Raw genomic sequence first — 15,195 nt, 5'->3', positions numbered from 1 at the left:
ATCTCATTTCATCTTCTTTTAGGAGGGTCCAAGTTTCACTTCTGTATAGAAGTACTGAATTAACTAACATGTCAGTAAGGCATAAACAGATTATGCCTTACTGACATGTTTGTAATTGTAAGCTTGTTATCTGTCCATAATAGTTTGTTTTTTGGGCTATTGTTGCTTTTGTAATTTTTATTCTGATATCTTGTCCTGATCTTCCATCTGTATTAGAGATATTGACTAGGTAATGAAATGGATTAATTTCTTCTATGGGTGTAAATATATGGGTGAATTACTCTTATTCTTTCTAAATCCAGCCTATAAGTCTGAAAAATTGAACTCCATTTTTGTTTCAATACGAGAAAGTAAGATGTCCAAAAATATTTTGCTTGGTTGGTGGCTGATTGTCCTAAATTATTGCACTTTTTGCTTTTTTTTTTGCTTTTTTTTTTTTTTGGAATGAGAATAACGGTAACTGTGTGCCAATCTTTTGGCCAGATCTCAGTGTCCCACACCTGCTGGCAAAGTTTTGTTAGTCAATTCCTGTTTGTTTTTTTTCTGATTTTGATCTTAAAATGGCTCTTTCTATTTCTTCAAGTATAAGTTACTCACTGTTCTCAGTTATCATTGAGAAAATTCCATCTGAATTTTGTTGGTCCAAGCTGTCATCACTCTTAAATAGTTTACTTGAATAATCATAGCATCTTTTCAATATTTTTTCATAAGTAATATTTGTTCCATTCACATCCTCAATTATCCACATCTTATGAATAAAAGGCTTTATTAATTTCTTAATTACTTGGTATGTATGCTGTTGTATAGTTAATCTTATGAAGATTATTCTCAATTTCTTTGCATTCTTAGGATAACCATTTATTTATTTTTTTCAAACTTTACCTCCTTTTTATCTGTTCAGATGATTATGCTGATCATTTTTGTTCCTAATGTGCTGAATTGGTTTTAATCTTCTCCACTAAATCATAAAGCTTGTAATATTTCTTGGGTAACTTGAGGTTTATTAATATTGTATTTTCTTCCTAGAATAATTTCAGCTGCCTTCAATGACTACTTGAAAACTGTAAGGATCGAGGGAGTCAGCAGAGATTTCAGAAAAAGTAGAAACAAGATTTGTTTTAAATAATTCTTTAGTGGTATTTGATTCAAGTTATGTAAGGTTAAACTTTTGTCTCATTTTTCTTGTGGTTCTAAATCCAAATTTCAACATAAATGTTGATATGACTAAATTATGGTCACTTCCAATTTCAGCACCTGGGAAAGATCTTATTGAATTTATATAGGTTTTATGTTTATGCTTTTATAAGTATATAATAAATTAAATTTCTGAGTTTTTCAGTAGGGGGATATCCAAGTCTATTTTTGTGATCTTTTGTGTGTGGAAAAGTGTTAGTTATGGCGATTATTCTGCTAAACAAATTGTCAGTTTCATGCCTTTATCATTTGTTTCTCCTAATCTAAAAGGGCTGACAAAGTGGAGAAAATTCTTTCCTATATCTATTCTGATTTTTGCATTCCAATCCCCTAGTACTATTAGAAAGTATTTCGTAGGTGTTTCAGAATCAGATTGATTTGGTCATAAGCGATCTACTTCCTGATCATATGCGGTTGTTGGTGCATATAAATGTATCACTCTGGATAGAACACTATCTCTTAAACCACATCCCATTAACACAGCATTCAAGCTAAAAACAAGAAACAATATACTGCAAAAACTATGTGGAACAACTTGGGGTGCCTTAGCAACAACGCTTCGCTGCACTGCTCTTGGCCTCGTTTACTCTACAGTTGAATACTGCTCACCCATATGGCTGAACAGCGCCCATGTGTATTTGGTTGATGCCCAGCTTAACACCACTATGTGCCTTATTTCTTGAACTGTAAAATCAACCCTAACCTACTGGTTCCCAGTGCTAAGCAACATCCGCAGATCCAAATTTCTTCTATATGAATACAGCAAAATCATGGGAATCCAAAATCTTCCAATCCATGAAGACATCCCACTCCTAGAAATAAATAGGCTAAAGTCAAGGCACCCTCCAATCTTAACAGCAAAAAATCTTGCAGAGACAAGTTTCAACATGAAGGAGAAGTGGAAAGAGTCCTGCTGTAACACTTCAGCAAAGATCTTCCATGAATTAGTGGACCCAACACAGATACCTTAGGGTTTTGACCTGCCTAGGAAAACTTGGTCTGCCCTTAACCGAATCCGCACCAACCATGGCAGATGTGCAGACCACCTTTACAACTGGAGCATGATTGCCTCACCCAGGTGCGACTGTGGATCGCCCCACCAGACAATTAATCATATTACAGCAGAATGTGTCCAACACGCATACAGTGGAAACCTGTTGGACGTCATCCATGCTACACTAAGTGCAGTTGACTGGATAATCAACCTAGACATTCCATTGTAGCCTATTCTTGAGTGTCTCTTTTATGACTGTATTATGTCTTATTATTGTACATATGTCTATTACTATGTTCATATATATTAAGGATTAATGTAACTTTTCATGTGTGAGCCATACGCTAAATAAATAATGTATAATAGATATATTTAGTGGTTTACCCTTTAATCTTACTACTGCCAGTCTGCTATTTCCGGATTTAAAGTCTGTGACAGAGTGCTTAATATTCTTTCGGATCAAGAACACAACTCCTCGAGTACCTGAGTAAAGAAAGAAATTTCTTTCCTCTGTTGTTAATTCTCCAGTTTCTGGCCACCTTGTCTCACATATACCAATGATGAACCATTCATAGCATGCTAATTCTTGTTGCAGAATCTTGAGTTGATCACATTGATATAATGATCTAACATTCCATGTTCTGATCATAAATCTGTTTCTCAGACAAAATTCATTTAAATTTTAAAAAAATTTAAAATTTAAATGAATTGCCTGATTAGCATTATTATAGTTTCATTGGATAAGCTGGGTCCAAATCCTACATTGAGCATGGATATTTGGGAATGTCTTTAGGATGGTAGATAACTTTTTCATCAAAGTGAGACCTACTTCTGTTTATTCGGAGGGCTGAAGTGGGGTTCACGGACAATTCATCGCACAAACTATCGATTGCTGAAAATGTTATTCACTATAAAACTAAAATGAATTGCACAGATACCGATATATAAAAAGTAAATGCAGTGCAAGATGATAAATTTCACAAAATATAATTTTATTATGTATCTATGTATTAGTCCGCTTGGTTACCCGAGTGGCTGGTTGTTTCACAACCATATGCCTGGGAAAGGAGTGTCCTAGATTCGATTCCCATTGCTGACATGAGAAGTGGAAGATCTTTCTCAGACATAGCCAAGTTAGCTGGTCTTGGGCAAGGACTGCAGGGTTTTTCTCCCCACTTTGTGGGGGGGGGGGGTGTTCCTGCAGCAAACTAGCCTCGAGAAGATAACTCTTCTACAGACATAGGAGGCATAGGGCAAACCACCTTATCCTCCTATAATGGTTGCAGTTATAATTTTGTAAATATTAATATTTCAGCAACAGAATCTGTAGTATCAAAGTAAGAAAGAATATTTATACCATTTTACAGAAATTAGGAAACTCTACAATCAATAAAATATTACTTTCACTGTATAAGAATAAAAATATTATAAAAATCTAAATAAATAATAGATCTACCCCTTTTTTACTTTTACGGTGTCAAGGGTTTCTATTCCTTATAACTGCAACCATTATCTGAGGATAAGGTGGTTGACCTATGCCTCCCAATGTTCCTATGTCTGTAGAAGCGTTACGTTCTCAAGGCTGGTTTGCCTGCTTGCGGGAGGAAAAATCCCATATATAAACTGGGAAGAAAAACCCTGCAGTCCTTGCCTTAGACTGGCTAACTTGGCTAACTCTGAGAAAGATCCTAAGCTCCGATAAAGAGCCAAGAGGCTATTTTGGTTAAGGGGATAATAAATCCCTCATTATTTTAAAACTGGATACGAAACTCAGAGATTGAAATCTAAGCGCTTCATGCCAAAGAACTATCGGCGAGTCCAAGCATAAGTCAACACCTGGTTGTACAACACTAGGGCAACTCGGAGCAAAGGTGAAGCAAGCTCCCTCACTATCCTTAATATAATATTTTCTCATAATGTAAAACGCAGCTCCTAGGTGATGTATTACTGTTTTACATTATGAGGAGAGGCCACTACCCAGACCAGTTTCGACCTTTATTGAGATCTCATTGATGAGTAGGTAACCTGGATAATACCAAGGTTTAAGTGAGCTGAACTCTTAGATTTTGATCTCCGAGTTTCGTATCCAGTTTTAAAATAATGAGGGATTTATTATCCCCCTCAACTTAAGATTCCATCATGTCAGCGATGGAAATCGAACCCAGGACACTCCTTTCCCAGGCATATGGTTGTGCAGCAACCAGCCACTTGGCTAACCGTGCAGACTAATACATAGATACATAATAAAATTATATCTTGTGAAATTTATCTTGCACTGCATTTACTTTTCATATATTGGTATCGATGCAATATCATTTCAATTTTCTAGCAAATAACATTTTCAGTGATCAATAGTTCGCAAGATGAATTGTCCAGACACGCTGAAGTGGAACATGGAAGAAAGTGTTTGGTCTCTAGAATAGGATTCCAATAATGAAGATTCAGAGCAATCATTTGCTAGCCTGATTGTCTTGATTGGCAAGTGTATTAATTTTCCAACAGGCTGCATGTTTGAATCCTGCTGTGGGCATGGGTGTTTGATCATCTTTTGGCAGAAGATGAATTTCATTGCCTGGTGTGAGACCACTGTCCTATTTATCGGAGGCATGAAGTGTTTGAAAAAGTTTTATATTTGGTTTCTGTAGCAGAGTTTCCTGATTATGTAAAAAAAAAAAAAAAAAAAAAAAAAAAAATCTCATAAATAGAAGAAAATTCTTGGCTGACCTATTGTATTATTGTTCTATATTTTACAGATTTTATGTGAGTAGGAAAAACTAAGTCGATTCAGGCCTCCAGTAAGCAAGGCATTGGTTATTATCCTAAGTAATGAAAATAATTTTATGTGATTATTATGAATAGCTTCATTTTTTGCATCTAAAAAGTGAAATTATGCATAAAATGTTCGGTTTTTTTTAGAAATATTTTTTCCTCCATCTAAAAAAAAATGTCATGTTGGAAGCTGACATTTGATACAGATACATTTCCAAATGTTTCTGTATCATGTCAGCTCCCAACAAAATTATATACAAAACCGCAATATGCGGTTTTGTATATAATTGGATGTTAAGGAATAATATGTAGACCTGAGCACAGAACTGTTGTAAGATACTGTTGTCGAATTTTTCTGGATCACTTAAATTTTTTTAATCCAATTCTGCTTTGAAAACATACAGTGGGCCATAAATGACAGCATGTTACTTATTTCTAGGTTTATTTAAAGATGCTTTAAATTTAATAGCACCTGGGTCTGATGGGATTGGGGATGAAAAACATGTTCGTCTTTTGAGTGTATCAGTCAGCGAATTAAATTGGTAACCACTTAGACAATTCTCTATGCTTCTGCCAAGTCTTTGTGATTAATGAGCAAAAACGTTTTTCTTGAAAAACCTCAAGAAATAATCATGGGATTTAAGTCAGGACTATAGGATAAGCATGAATTTCTGTAATAATGCACTTCAGAAAATCTGACATTGGGTTGGTGAAATGTTTTATGAACATCCAAGAAAATCCCAGCACTGAAAGAGCACTGGCCCATCATTTTTCACCATGTTCAGACATTGTTTGGCATTCGCTTAAAGTAATATAGGACCATTCAGCTTGTTACTGCTGGACTAAGACAAACTCCTGTGATATTTATTATTATTGGGGTTCCTTAGAAAAACAAGGCTTTGGCCATAAGAACTTAAAAAGAATTTGTGGAACATGCAGTGCAATTAATAAGCTTCTAATAAATTTAGTTTAATCCTTTATCCAAGTGTGAGCAAACAAAGTTTGCACCTGAAAGTATCTTCAGGACTGGGTTAAGGTGATACAACACCTGGGCAACTCGTTGCAAAGGTGGAGCAAGCTACCAACACTTCTATCTTAGTATCTCCTATAATGCAAAACACATCTCCTTGCGGATATGTCTAATGTTATGCATTAAGGGAAGGGCCACTACCCAGACCGGTTTCGACCTTTATTGAGGTCTCTTCAGTGGGAGCCAGGCCCAAGTCGAGATATCAGGCAGAAGCATTAGCAGGTCATCTCCACCTATAGGAATTGCCAATTGGTGTGCCACCCTTTTTTAATAAATTACTCTGGATTTAGAGAAAGATGTTGAAAGTTTATTTTCCACTTGGTTAGAGTATAATAAATTTAGTTTAATCCTTTATCCAAGTGTGAGCAAACAAAGTTTGCACCTGAAAGTATCTTCAGGACTGGGTTAAGGTGATACAACACCTGGGCAACTCGTTGCAACTCGTTCAACATCTTTCTCTAAATCCAGAGTAATTTATTAAAAAAGGGTGGCACACCAATTGGCAATTCCTATAGGTGGAGATGACCTGCTAATGCTTCTGCCTGATATCTCGACTTGGGCCTGGCTCCCACTGAAGAGACCTCAATAAAGGTCGAAACCGGTCTGGGTAGTGGCCCTTCCCTTAATGCATAACATTAGACATATCCGCAAGGAGATGTGTTTTGCATTATAGGAGATACTAAGATAGGAGTGTTGGTAGCTTGCTCCACCTTTGCAACGAGTTGCCCAGGTGTTGTATCACCTTAACCCAGTCCTGAAGATACTTTCAGGTGCAAACTTTGTTTGCTCACACTTGGATAAAGGATTAAACTAAATTTATTATACTCTAACCAAGTGGATAATAAGCTTCTATAGCTCAGTATTGACATTGTCCTTTAGTTAAAATGATCAGTAATTTATGGCCTGCTCTTCAGCTTGTGACTTGAGGCCTGTATTAAGCAAGGTGAAAATTGTTTCAGTTAAATGGTTTCCTTAATATTTTGATTAATATTTGAAGCAATGTATAGATGAGTTTTGTCGAATTGTTAGTTTTTGCAGTGAATCATTGCTATAAATTGTCCTTTATTTTCTTGTTGTTCTTAAGCTGGCCAAGGATTAACAACTACTACAAGCAGTTCTATGACAGGTCAGTATTCTTTTACATATTTTTTCATTAAAGTTTGTATACTGACTGTTTTGCATGATAGAATCTGAAGGCATCAGTTATATCATTATATACACCTTGTTTTATTGAAATCTAAAAATCTAATGTTGCCTATTTTGCATGTTACATCACTTAAACCAAAACTGTCAACCTATAAAGAAACATGAGTAGATCTGTATCTATCTATAAACGATCTAGTACAAACCTTAATTAAATGTAGCAGTCAATGACTACTATTTCATTTATAAAATCTTAAAGATAAGGAGGCTGTGTAACTTAGTAACTAACCAAATTGATCGTAGGATTGTGCTTTTTAATCAGTGCATATCTACCTTTAGGAAGATTGCTTTATTCTGTGTCTACTTATATTTTATGTGATATGTTGTGCTTTTTTTATGTTATTTGTGAATTTTAACTAATGTTCAGTAAAAATAAAAAATGGCATGCTTTTTTATTACTCCTTTGACTAGTTCATTTTCAAGAATGATTTTCTAAGAGGTGTTTTCGTTAGCAATATGGACATATCTAAAACTGCTTTATCAGTGTTAATTTAATAAAATAAATAACTAGAGTAAAGACTGTTTAAAAATATATATTTATTATAAATTTTCTTGATTTCTCTATTGTACTGAGACAGATATCTAAGTAAATACATGTCTATGCATTTCATTTGCCAAGGGTCTTCTGGCATCTATACTTCTCAGAGCACATCTTTATTATAATATTTAAGGACTCTCCCTAAGTGATTATTTGTCATAGCACACTAAAATTTAATTAAATATTAAAACTTTTATCCTTTTCCGGAAAAATGTATAGGTCTTTTGGTTTATATTATGACTATTTTTATCAATCAAGGAAATGATACCTATTAATTTTAGAAATTGTTTAAAAATGAGGTAAAAACTAAGGTTAGTTATCCAATAAGTAGTTTTCATGAATGCAAAAAGAAGTCTTAGCATGTTCCCATATAGCTTACTCTTGGCTATAGCAAAGTTTTATGTATGACAGGATTTATTTGACAGTAATGAATTTTCTTCAGAATTATGTGGGTGGGGTGTTTGTTCAAGTGTTTAGTCATTCAGGAGGTAGTATAGTGAGCTTGTTATAAGAGTGTTTGCATAATGCAAGTCACTATAGGTATTCAGGGGGTTCTGACTCACCAGCAGGATGTTCAGTTAAATGCAATCACTTGAAAGCATATTCAGTTGAATGTGTCTTGTATTATTGAGTATTTGCATGTATTTGATTGAATCTGCAGTAGTTTTGTGAGGTGGGGGGGGCGCTTTGAATGTCAGAATTTAATAAAAGGTTTAATGAACTCTAACACTGTCATAATGAACTTTTATTCTATAATAAACTACTAAAATTCTGTACAAAGCTCCACTTCTGTGCTCTAAAGAAAACCAGTATAGTAATTAGCACAGTACAACACTACTTTTGTTGTTCTTCCTACGAGTTTGTTGTGCGAGTTGAGTTGATTGTATATGATTGATTATGTCATAATCAGCGTGCATAGTTAAATTACAAGCTTATTTATAAATTATTCAAGATGGATATAGTCAGTCCTCTGTAGCATGCAGAAAAATAATTCATAATGTCTTGAATGATGAATTTGAAGTATTGATCAACGAGTATGTAGCAGGTTGTGGAGTTGCAACAATTATACTAATTTTTAGGAATATTGCTAAAAAGAAAAGTCAAAACAAGGTATCTTAGTCATCTTTCATTCTTTTCTAAAGTGAGGTTAAGTGAAGCAGAGTTGATATTGGAAGAAAAGGCAATTTATTTTATTTTATTTATTTTTTATTATTCTAGATCTTAGCAAGCTGATTTCTTTACTGTTGTAAAGGGATCTTCATGACTGTACAGCTGTAATCTGAAATGTTCAGCACCTCCATATTGTAGTTGGAAAGATAATGGGATTTATACCATTTCATGGAAAAGACCTAGATTAGAAGGTCTTTGTAACCCTAGAATCTAGGAGCTTTTTCAATTTGAAGGTGTTAGCCAACTTCATATACAGATAATAAGGATTTCCTTCTGGAAATTTGTCCCCAAATGATCAAGCAAATAGTATGCTAGATTGTGTTCAAAGTAGTATAAAAATTATATTTAAATTTGTATGTTAACCAAGATTGTGTTAACATATAAATCAGTTGACCAAATACTAGACTGTTTGGTGGTGGGGATATATTTACATACTTCTCTCACACAGAGTGGTTAAAACTTAAATAAGTAGCTAATAAAACTCTTAAATAAGTGGCTATAACTCAATTATTCAAAATAAAAACATCTGAAACTAAACTTCAAATCTAGCTTGAACATAGGTTCATATACCACAATATCTCGTATGTAACCTAACTTCTAAGTTACCCTTTTTGAACTCATTAACACATTAAGAGATTGAGTCTTCAAATATTTTTGTAACCAAAATAAAAAAATCTTTAATTTATAAATAACACAAATATATACAACATCAAATTAACTACTATGCAAGTGTCAGTGTATTTTCTTTAAAGCATGAGAAAAACACAAACTCACAACTTTTTAATAATCACATAAACCAACAGATTTTTTCCTGTCCAGTCAAAACTCTTGAAACTTTAGTCTCTTGCCTTATAAAGAATATAGAGAAATATTTTATTCCTTCCCGATTTCACACAGGAGAAAGACTAACACAAAACAAAACTGCTCTTTATATGACAGCAACACAACAGTCAAATTCTTACACCTTAAAATCACGACCCACTGAACAAAACGCATCTTGTCTTCATCCAAGACACTTTTGTAACTTCACTTTCTATATGAAAGTAACAACAAGCTCCACTGACTAAATTACTAAAATCATAACATCACTTTAGAATGAATTAACCTTCTGTATGTGTAAGTCAACATTCTTGTTAAAACCTTAACAGTTTTATACTTCAGAACAATCTTTGCCTTCTATATGAAAGCATCTGAAGAAAATAACTAAAATCATATCTGCAATCATATCAGACTGAGAATTCTAAATAAAACTTTACTGGGCACATAAAGTTTATTTTCATCCTCAACTGAAATAAATTCTATATGGATTAATAACTATAAAAACTTCACTTATCTCATCAGGATACAAGGATATCCTGTTTGTCTTCTATTTTTAATTTTTGTTCTTATTTCTGTCCAGTCTTCATATATTGAAGACACAGAAAACTCCTGTGTACCTTTTCTACTCCATGGACAGCTGAATGCCTAGTAACATTCAATAATGCTCTTTTTGCTTCTGCTCATGCTTGGAAGCATACTTGAGATACTTCGCTCAAGTCCATCATGTACTGCTATTACTGCTTTCCAGTATTTGGCTTGAAATGACAAGCTTCTTCTTCACAGTGCAGAAAAGTTTATTTAATTCAATTTTGCAATAAAACAGCTAGAAATTATAGCAGCTCATCATTTCAATCTTTTCACCATGAGGTATGCTTATTTAATTACTTCCAATAATATAGTGGTAGTTTTCACTTCACTCGCTGTTGACAACATATTGTAAATAACGTTATGTTTACATATAAGCATCATAAAACCTTTTGACGGGTCATACAAAATCATAATTAAGCTGAAGTAACTAATTTTAATAAATTTATTTTCAGATGTAAGCAAGATTAGTAGCCATACATAGATGATGAAAATAAAAAAAGTTTAGCTAACAACAAAATAATATCCTATTATTAACTTAACTTTAATTCACTTATAATATAGTTTGAACTTGTGGGATGACTAAGTTGCAAAGAGCTGTGTTCATAGAGATCGCTGTGAAAAGATAATTTTAAAATTATGTGTGGCAGTAGTGATAATTAGTTTTTTAAATGTTATATGATAGTTGTAATTGGTAGGTGGTGTTTGGTGTAGTTATAATTCTGTATTTATTAAATTTCTTGTGTGCAGCTTCGAGCATGAGTAAAATGGCAGCAAAGCATAAGACAGCACAAAAGACAAATGCAGGTGGCATGGATTTTTTGAAAATGGTGAGATGCTATGAATTCAGTATGTAAGTTGGAGAGAGATTGAAGGTATTTATGTGGAGAGGATTAATAGGAGAGATATTTGGCTGTGTAAGATGTGCATATTTACAGATTGAAATATCATTGAATGCAAGCAAGTGGAGTTGATGGAATGGCTTGAGTGCTTGAACAGTAAGACAGTGGGTGGAGGTGGTGATGAGTTAACGATCATCCTGATTGGTAAGACAGCATGCATAGAGGGCGGTGGTAAGCAGTAAGAGAGAACTGGTGGTGAGCCATAAGACAGCAGATGTGCAAATGCAATTTGCATAAATGGCACTGAAAAACTGATTGAAGATATGAAAGCAGAGCTGATAAAGATGAGACAAGAGATTAAATGTATGAAGAATGAACAGAGAGGAGAATTGTAAATTTGCATGTGAATGTGAAGAGGAATGAGGTGAAAGATTTGAAAGAAATATTAAATAATTTGAGAAAGGCAATGTATGGAGATATGAAGAAGTGCACCAAAGCTTGTTTTCTGGAAGGTAAGATGAGCAGGGTGGTTTAAGCATTGGACAGGAGGAGTATACAAGCAAAAGAGGTGGTAGTGGTAAAGTTGGTATAAATGATTTGACTGGTAACAAGAAGAATGCAAGGAGGGATGTCATGAGGCTGTTCAGGAGAATGAAAAATAAGTGTGTGGGCAACAAGTTGCCCAGTTATGGCGAGTTGAGAAGGTGAATGAAGATTGAATAGTATGCTAGCAGAGTTGTGTTGAAGAGAAAGAGGTTCGTTTTTTGAATGTTTGGGATGAGTTTAAGGGCCAGATAGCTGCATGAAAGAGATGGCTAAATTTGAATGGGTTTGGTGTTAGTCAGTTGAAAAAACTTGCTGCAAGTGAGAATGACTGAAGAATGTAAGACCTGAGGAAGCAAGAGATATGGAAGGACAAAAAAGTAAGGCAGACAAAAGTTTGTGAATGGAGAGATGAATGGCACTAGTGAAGAGAATGAGAGAGGAGCACAGAGTGGACAGGAGAGACTATATGAAAAGCATACATGATGATTTCAAAAACAGATGTGCAAGAAAGGATTAAGGTAGCCAAGAATGTGGAGGTGACATTGAGGTCTGGGGAGGGGTGTAATATCAGTGATGATAGACAGAAATTGTTGGGGAGGGTGGAGGAGTCATATCAAAGAAGTGGAGTTAGTGAGACTTGTTATAGAAACAGAAATAAGTTAGTGTGCATGTTTATAAATGCTTGAAATATTCGAAACATGGGGAATAAAATTGTAGCATTGATAGTTCGTTCATCCAAAATTTGTTGATATAAGTGAGACTTGGTTGAATGAGGATGACATTCTGACAGGAATAGATGGAGGAATATGTAGTCTTTCTTGAAGATAAAGGGGAAAAAAAAGGGAGGAGGAGCATTGTTAATAATGTTAAAGGAGTTGGGCTCATCTAGGGTAGAGATGCAAGTTGCAAATAATGACAGTGATTTTGAAGCGGTATGTGAAGTTGAAGTGGACAGGATGAAATGTAATGGTAATATCCTTCATGCTGTCTTCCACCTAGTAATGTGGAAGACAGCATGAAGGAAATGTTTAGACAAATCAGTCTGGCTAATAAGAAAAGGGTGATCATTATGGACGATTTCAGTTATGGTAATATAGATTGGAATGACGAGATAGTATCAGGAACCAAGGGGAATGAATTCTTGAGTTTTTAAGGGATAATTACCTTAAGCAGTACTTAACAGAGGCTACATGTGGATCGAGGGTCTTTGATTTGATTCTCATCAGAAGACGTTGTATATGAAGTGTTGCATCTTCCTCCAGTTGGTGAGCGTGACCATGAAGTGATTACTTGAGTGGTGGCCAGCCATATCAGGACTTTTGCGAGAATGGGTTATATGTAGAACTATAGGGCAGGTGATTATGGCGACTCAGGAGGCAGCTTGTAGCAATATTGTGGAATGAGGAATTGCATGAGAAGTAAATCAGTGCAGCTTGGTCTCTACTCAGGAAGTATCTGGCAAGCATATTCTAAAGGTCAGGAGATTAAATAAGGTAAGTGTAAAATGGATGAATGAAGAGGTGAAGCATGCAATTTGGTAGAAGGCATTGTGGAGGTGGCACAAGATGAGTGGAGAGAAACAGTTACATGAGAGAGTACAAAGAGCAAGCAAGTTAGCTAACTCACTTAGTAAGGGTAACAAACGTACAGTATGAGCAGCAGTTAGCAAATGATACAATCCTAGGGAGTTTTTTCAATATTTGGCCAGTAGAAGGAAGAATAATTATGGGAGGATGATGTTGGTCAATGATAATGGGAGAAAGATACACTGAGAAGGATATAGTAGGGGTGCTTACTGAGCACATTAAGGTATTCCATCCTTGTGATTGTAACATGCAGAACTTGAGCAGTGGGGATGGGGGGGGGGGAGAGTTGGTGTGTGAGAAGGCAGAGGTATATGAGGAATTGAGTAAACTTGATGTCAACAAGGCCAAGGGACTTTATATCACCATGTACTTGAGGGAATGTTCCAGGGAGTTAAAAAAAAAAAAAAAAAAAAAAAAAAAAAAACAGCTTTATGTTTTTAACATGGGTCTTAGATTAGCCCAGGTTCCAAAGGAATGGAAAGGTGTCAAATTTGTTCTGCTTCATAAAGAGGATAAGACTAAGGCTTCAAATTATAGGGCAATCTGCTTGTCTGGAGTTGTGGTCCAAGTTTTGGAGAAGCTAGTGAGGACATGGATTCAGAACTGGGTTGACAGGCAGTAGAATTCTCTTTAATGGACAGCATGGGTTTGCCAAAGGAAGATCGTGTTTTAGCAATTTGCTTGCTTATTATAACAAGATGACAAATACATTGGACAGGGAGGGAGATGCATATACAGTAGTATATTTAGATTTCGCAAAGGCTTTTGATAGATGCCCATGTAATAAACTAGTAGTTAAACTAGAACAGATGAGGTTGGATAGTAGATCAGTGTGTTAAATTGGAAACTGACTATCTGATAGCTATCAGCAGGTTGTGTATGGGGAGTGATATCCCAGAAGAAGAAGAAAGTCACTAATGGTATGCCTCATAGGTTAGTTTTGGAGCCATTGTGGTTTAATTTGTATGTAAATGACATTGGAAGGGGCTTAAATAGTGAGATACAGTTGTCTGCAGATGATGCAAACTTGGGATGTTATGAGAAATAGAGCAGATCTTGCTTTGCAAGAGGTCCTAAATAGACTGAATGGGTGAGTGTGTTGGGATATCATTTTAATGTTACAAAGCATGAGGTTTAAAATTTAGGAAGCAAAGATAGGATGCAGAGTATAGAATTGGTGGGGATGTTTTAGAGGAGATGAAAGATTTGGGGATGATGGTGGATAGGGACTTGAAATTTCATGGTCATTTTGCTAAAATTGTGAGGACAACACAGCAGATTATGAGGATGATGTTGAAAACACTTACATGTAGAAATAAGGATGTTTTGATTCCAGTGTAGAAGGCTTTACTCAGGTCACATGTGGATTACTATGCACATATTTGGTCACCAGGTTTTCAAAAGGATCATGAGATGTTCGAGAGAGTTCAGAGATTGACTAAGTTGGTTTCTGGAATGTGGAATATGGGACAGAAGCAAAATAGAAGATGAAAGATTAAACAGATGCCAGAAACAAAAGTAGCAGGAAGAATATTCAGAGGAAAACTAAATATTGAATAAGTTGATGCAGTTAGGAATCCTTCAGAAGATAAAAATATAAGAACTGACTTAATCAAAAACTTGTAAAATATTAAACCAGTATGAAAGAAAATCATGGATTTGGTAATATCTGGTAAACTCCCTTTCAGGAAAAATGTGCAAGTTTGATAATATTCATTAGTATGTTCTTTGCCATTTTGTTGATGTACAGATAAACAGAAGTTTAAATAATAAATGACATTAATTAGATAGGATAGCAACAATTGTTTCTATTTGATAGTGAAGATAAATATTTTACTCTGTAAAAATGTGTATCTTTTCTATATAACACCTCACCTTATGGCAAGTATAACAGTATGGCAAGACTGTTAGTACACAGT

General features: G+C 34.9%; 1 protein-coding gene across 6 annotated transcripts in view; it reads left to right on the top strand.

The window, feature by feature from the left end:
- The window catches only part of LOC150095932 (phosphatidylinositol-binding clathrin assembly protein LAP-like), a 366,280-nt gene that overhangs the window by 275,752 nt on the left and 75,333 nt on the right, over nucleotides 1-15,195 (top strand). For all 6 annotated transcript variants that reach the window (XM_090409273.1, XM_090409270.1, XM_090409272.1 and 3 more), the window contains one exon: nucleotides 7,072-7,113. In XM_090409273.1, the coding sequence (XP_090265399.1) occupies nucleotides 7,072-7,113 (42 nt within the window). The remainder of the gene's footprint in view (nucleotides 1-7,071; nucleotides 7,114-15,195) is intronic.

The sequence above is a fragment of the Typopeltis vanoorti genome, chromosome 19, assembly GCF_054136105.1.
Source record: "Typopeltis vanoorti isolate ZY-2024b chromosome 19, IOZ_Tvanoo_1.0, whole genome shotgun sequence".
In the NCBI taxonomy this organism is placed as follows: Eukaryota; Metazoa; Arthropoda; class Arachnida; order Uropygi; family Thelyphonidae; genus Typopeltis; species Typopeltis vanoorti.
The sequence above is the reverse complement of the archived record's forward strand: the minus strand, read 5'-3'. Positions and strand labels throughout refer to the sequence as shown.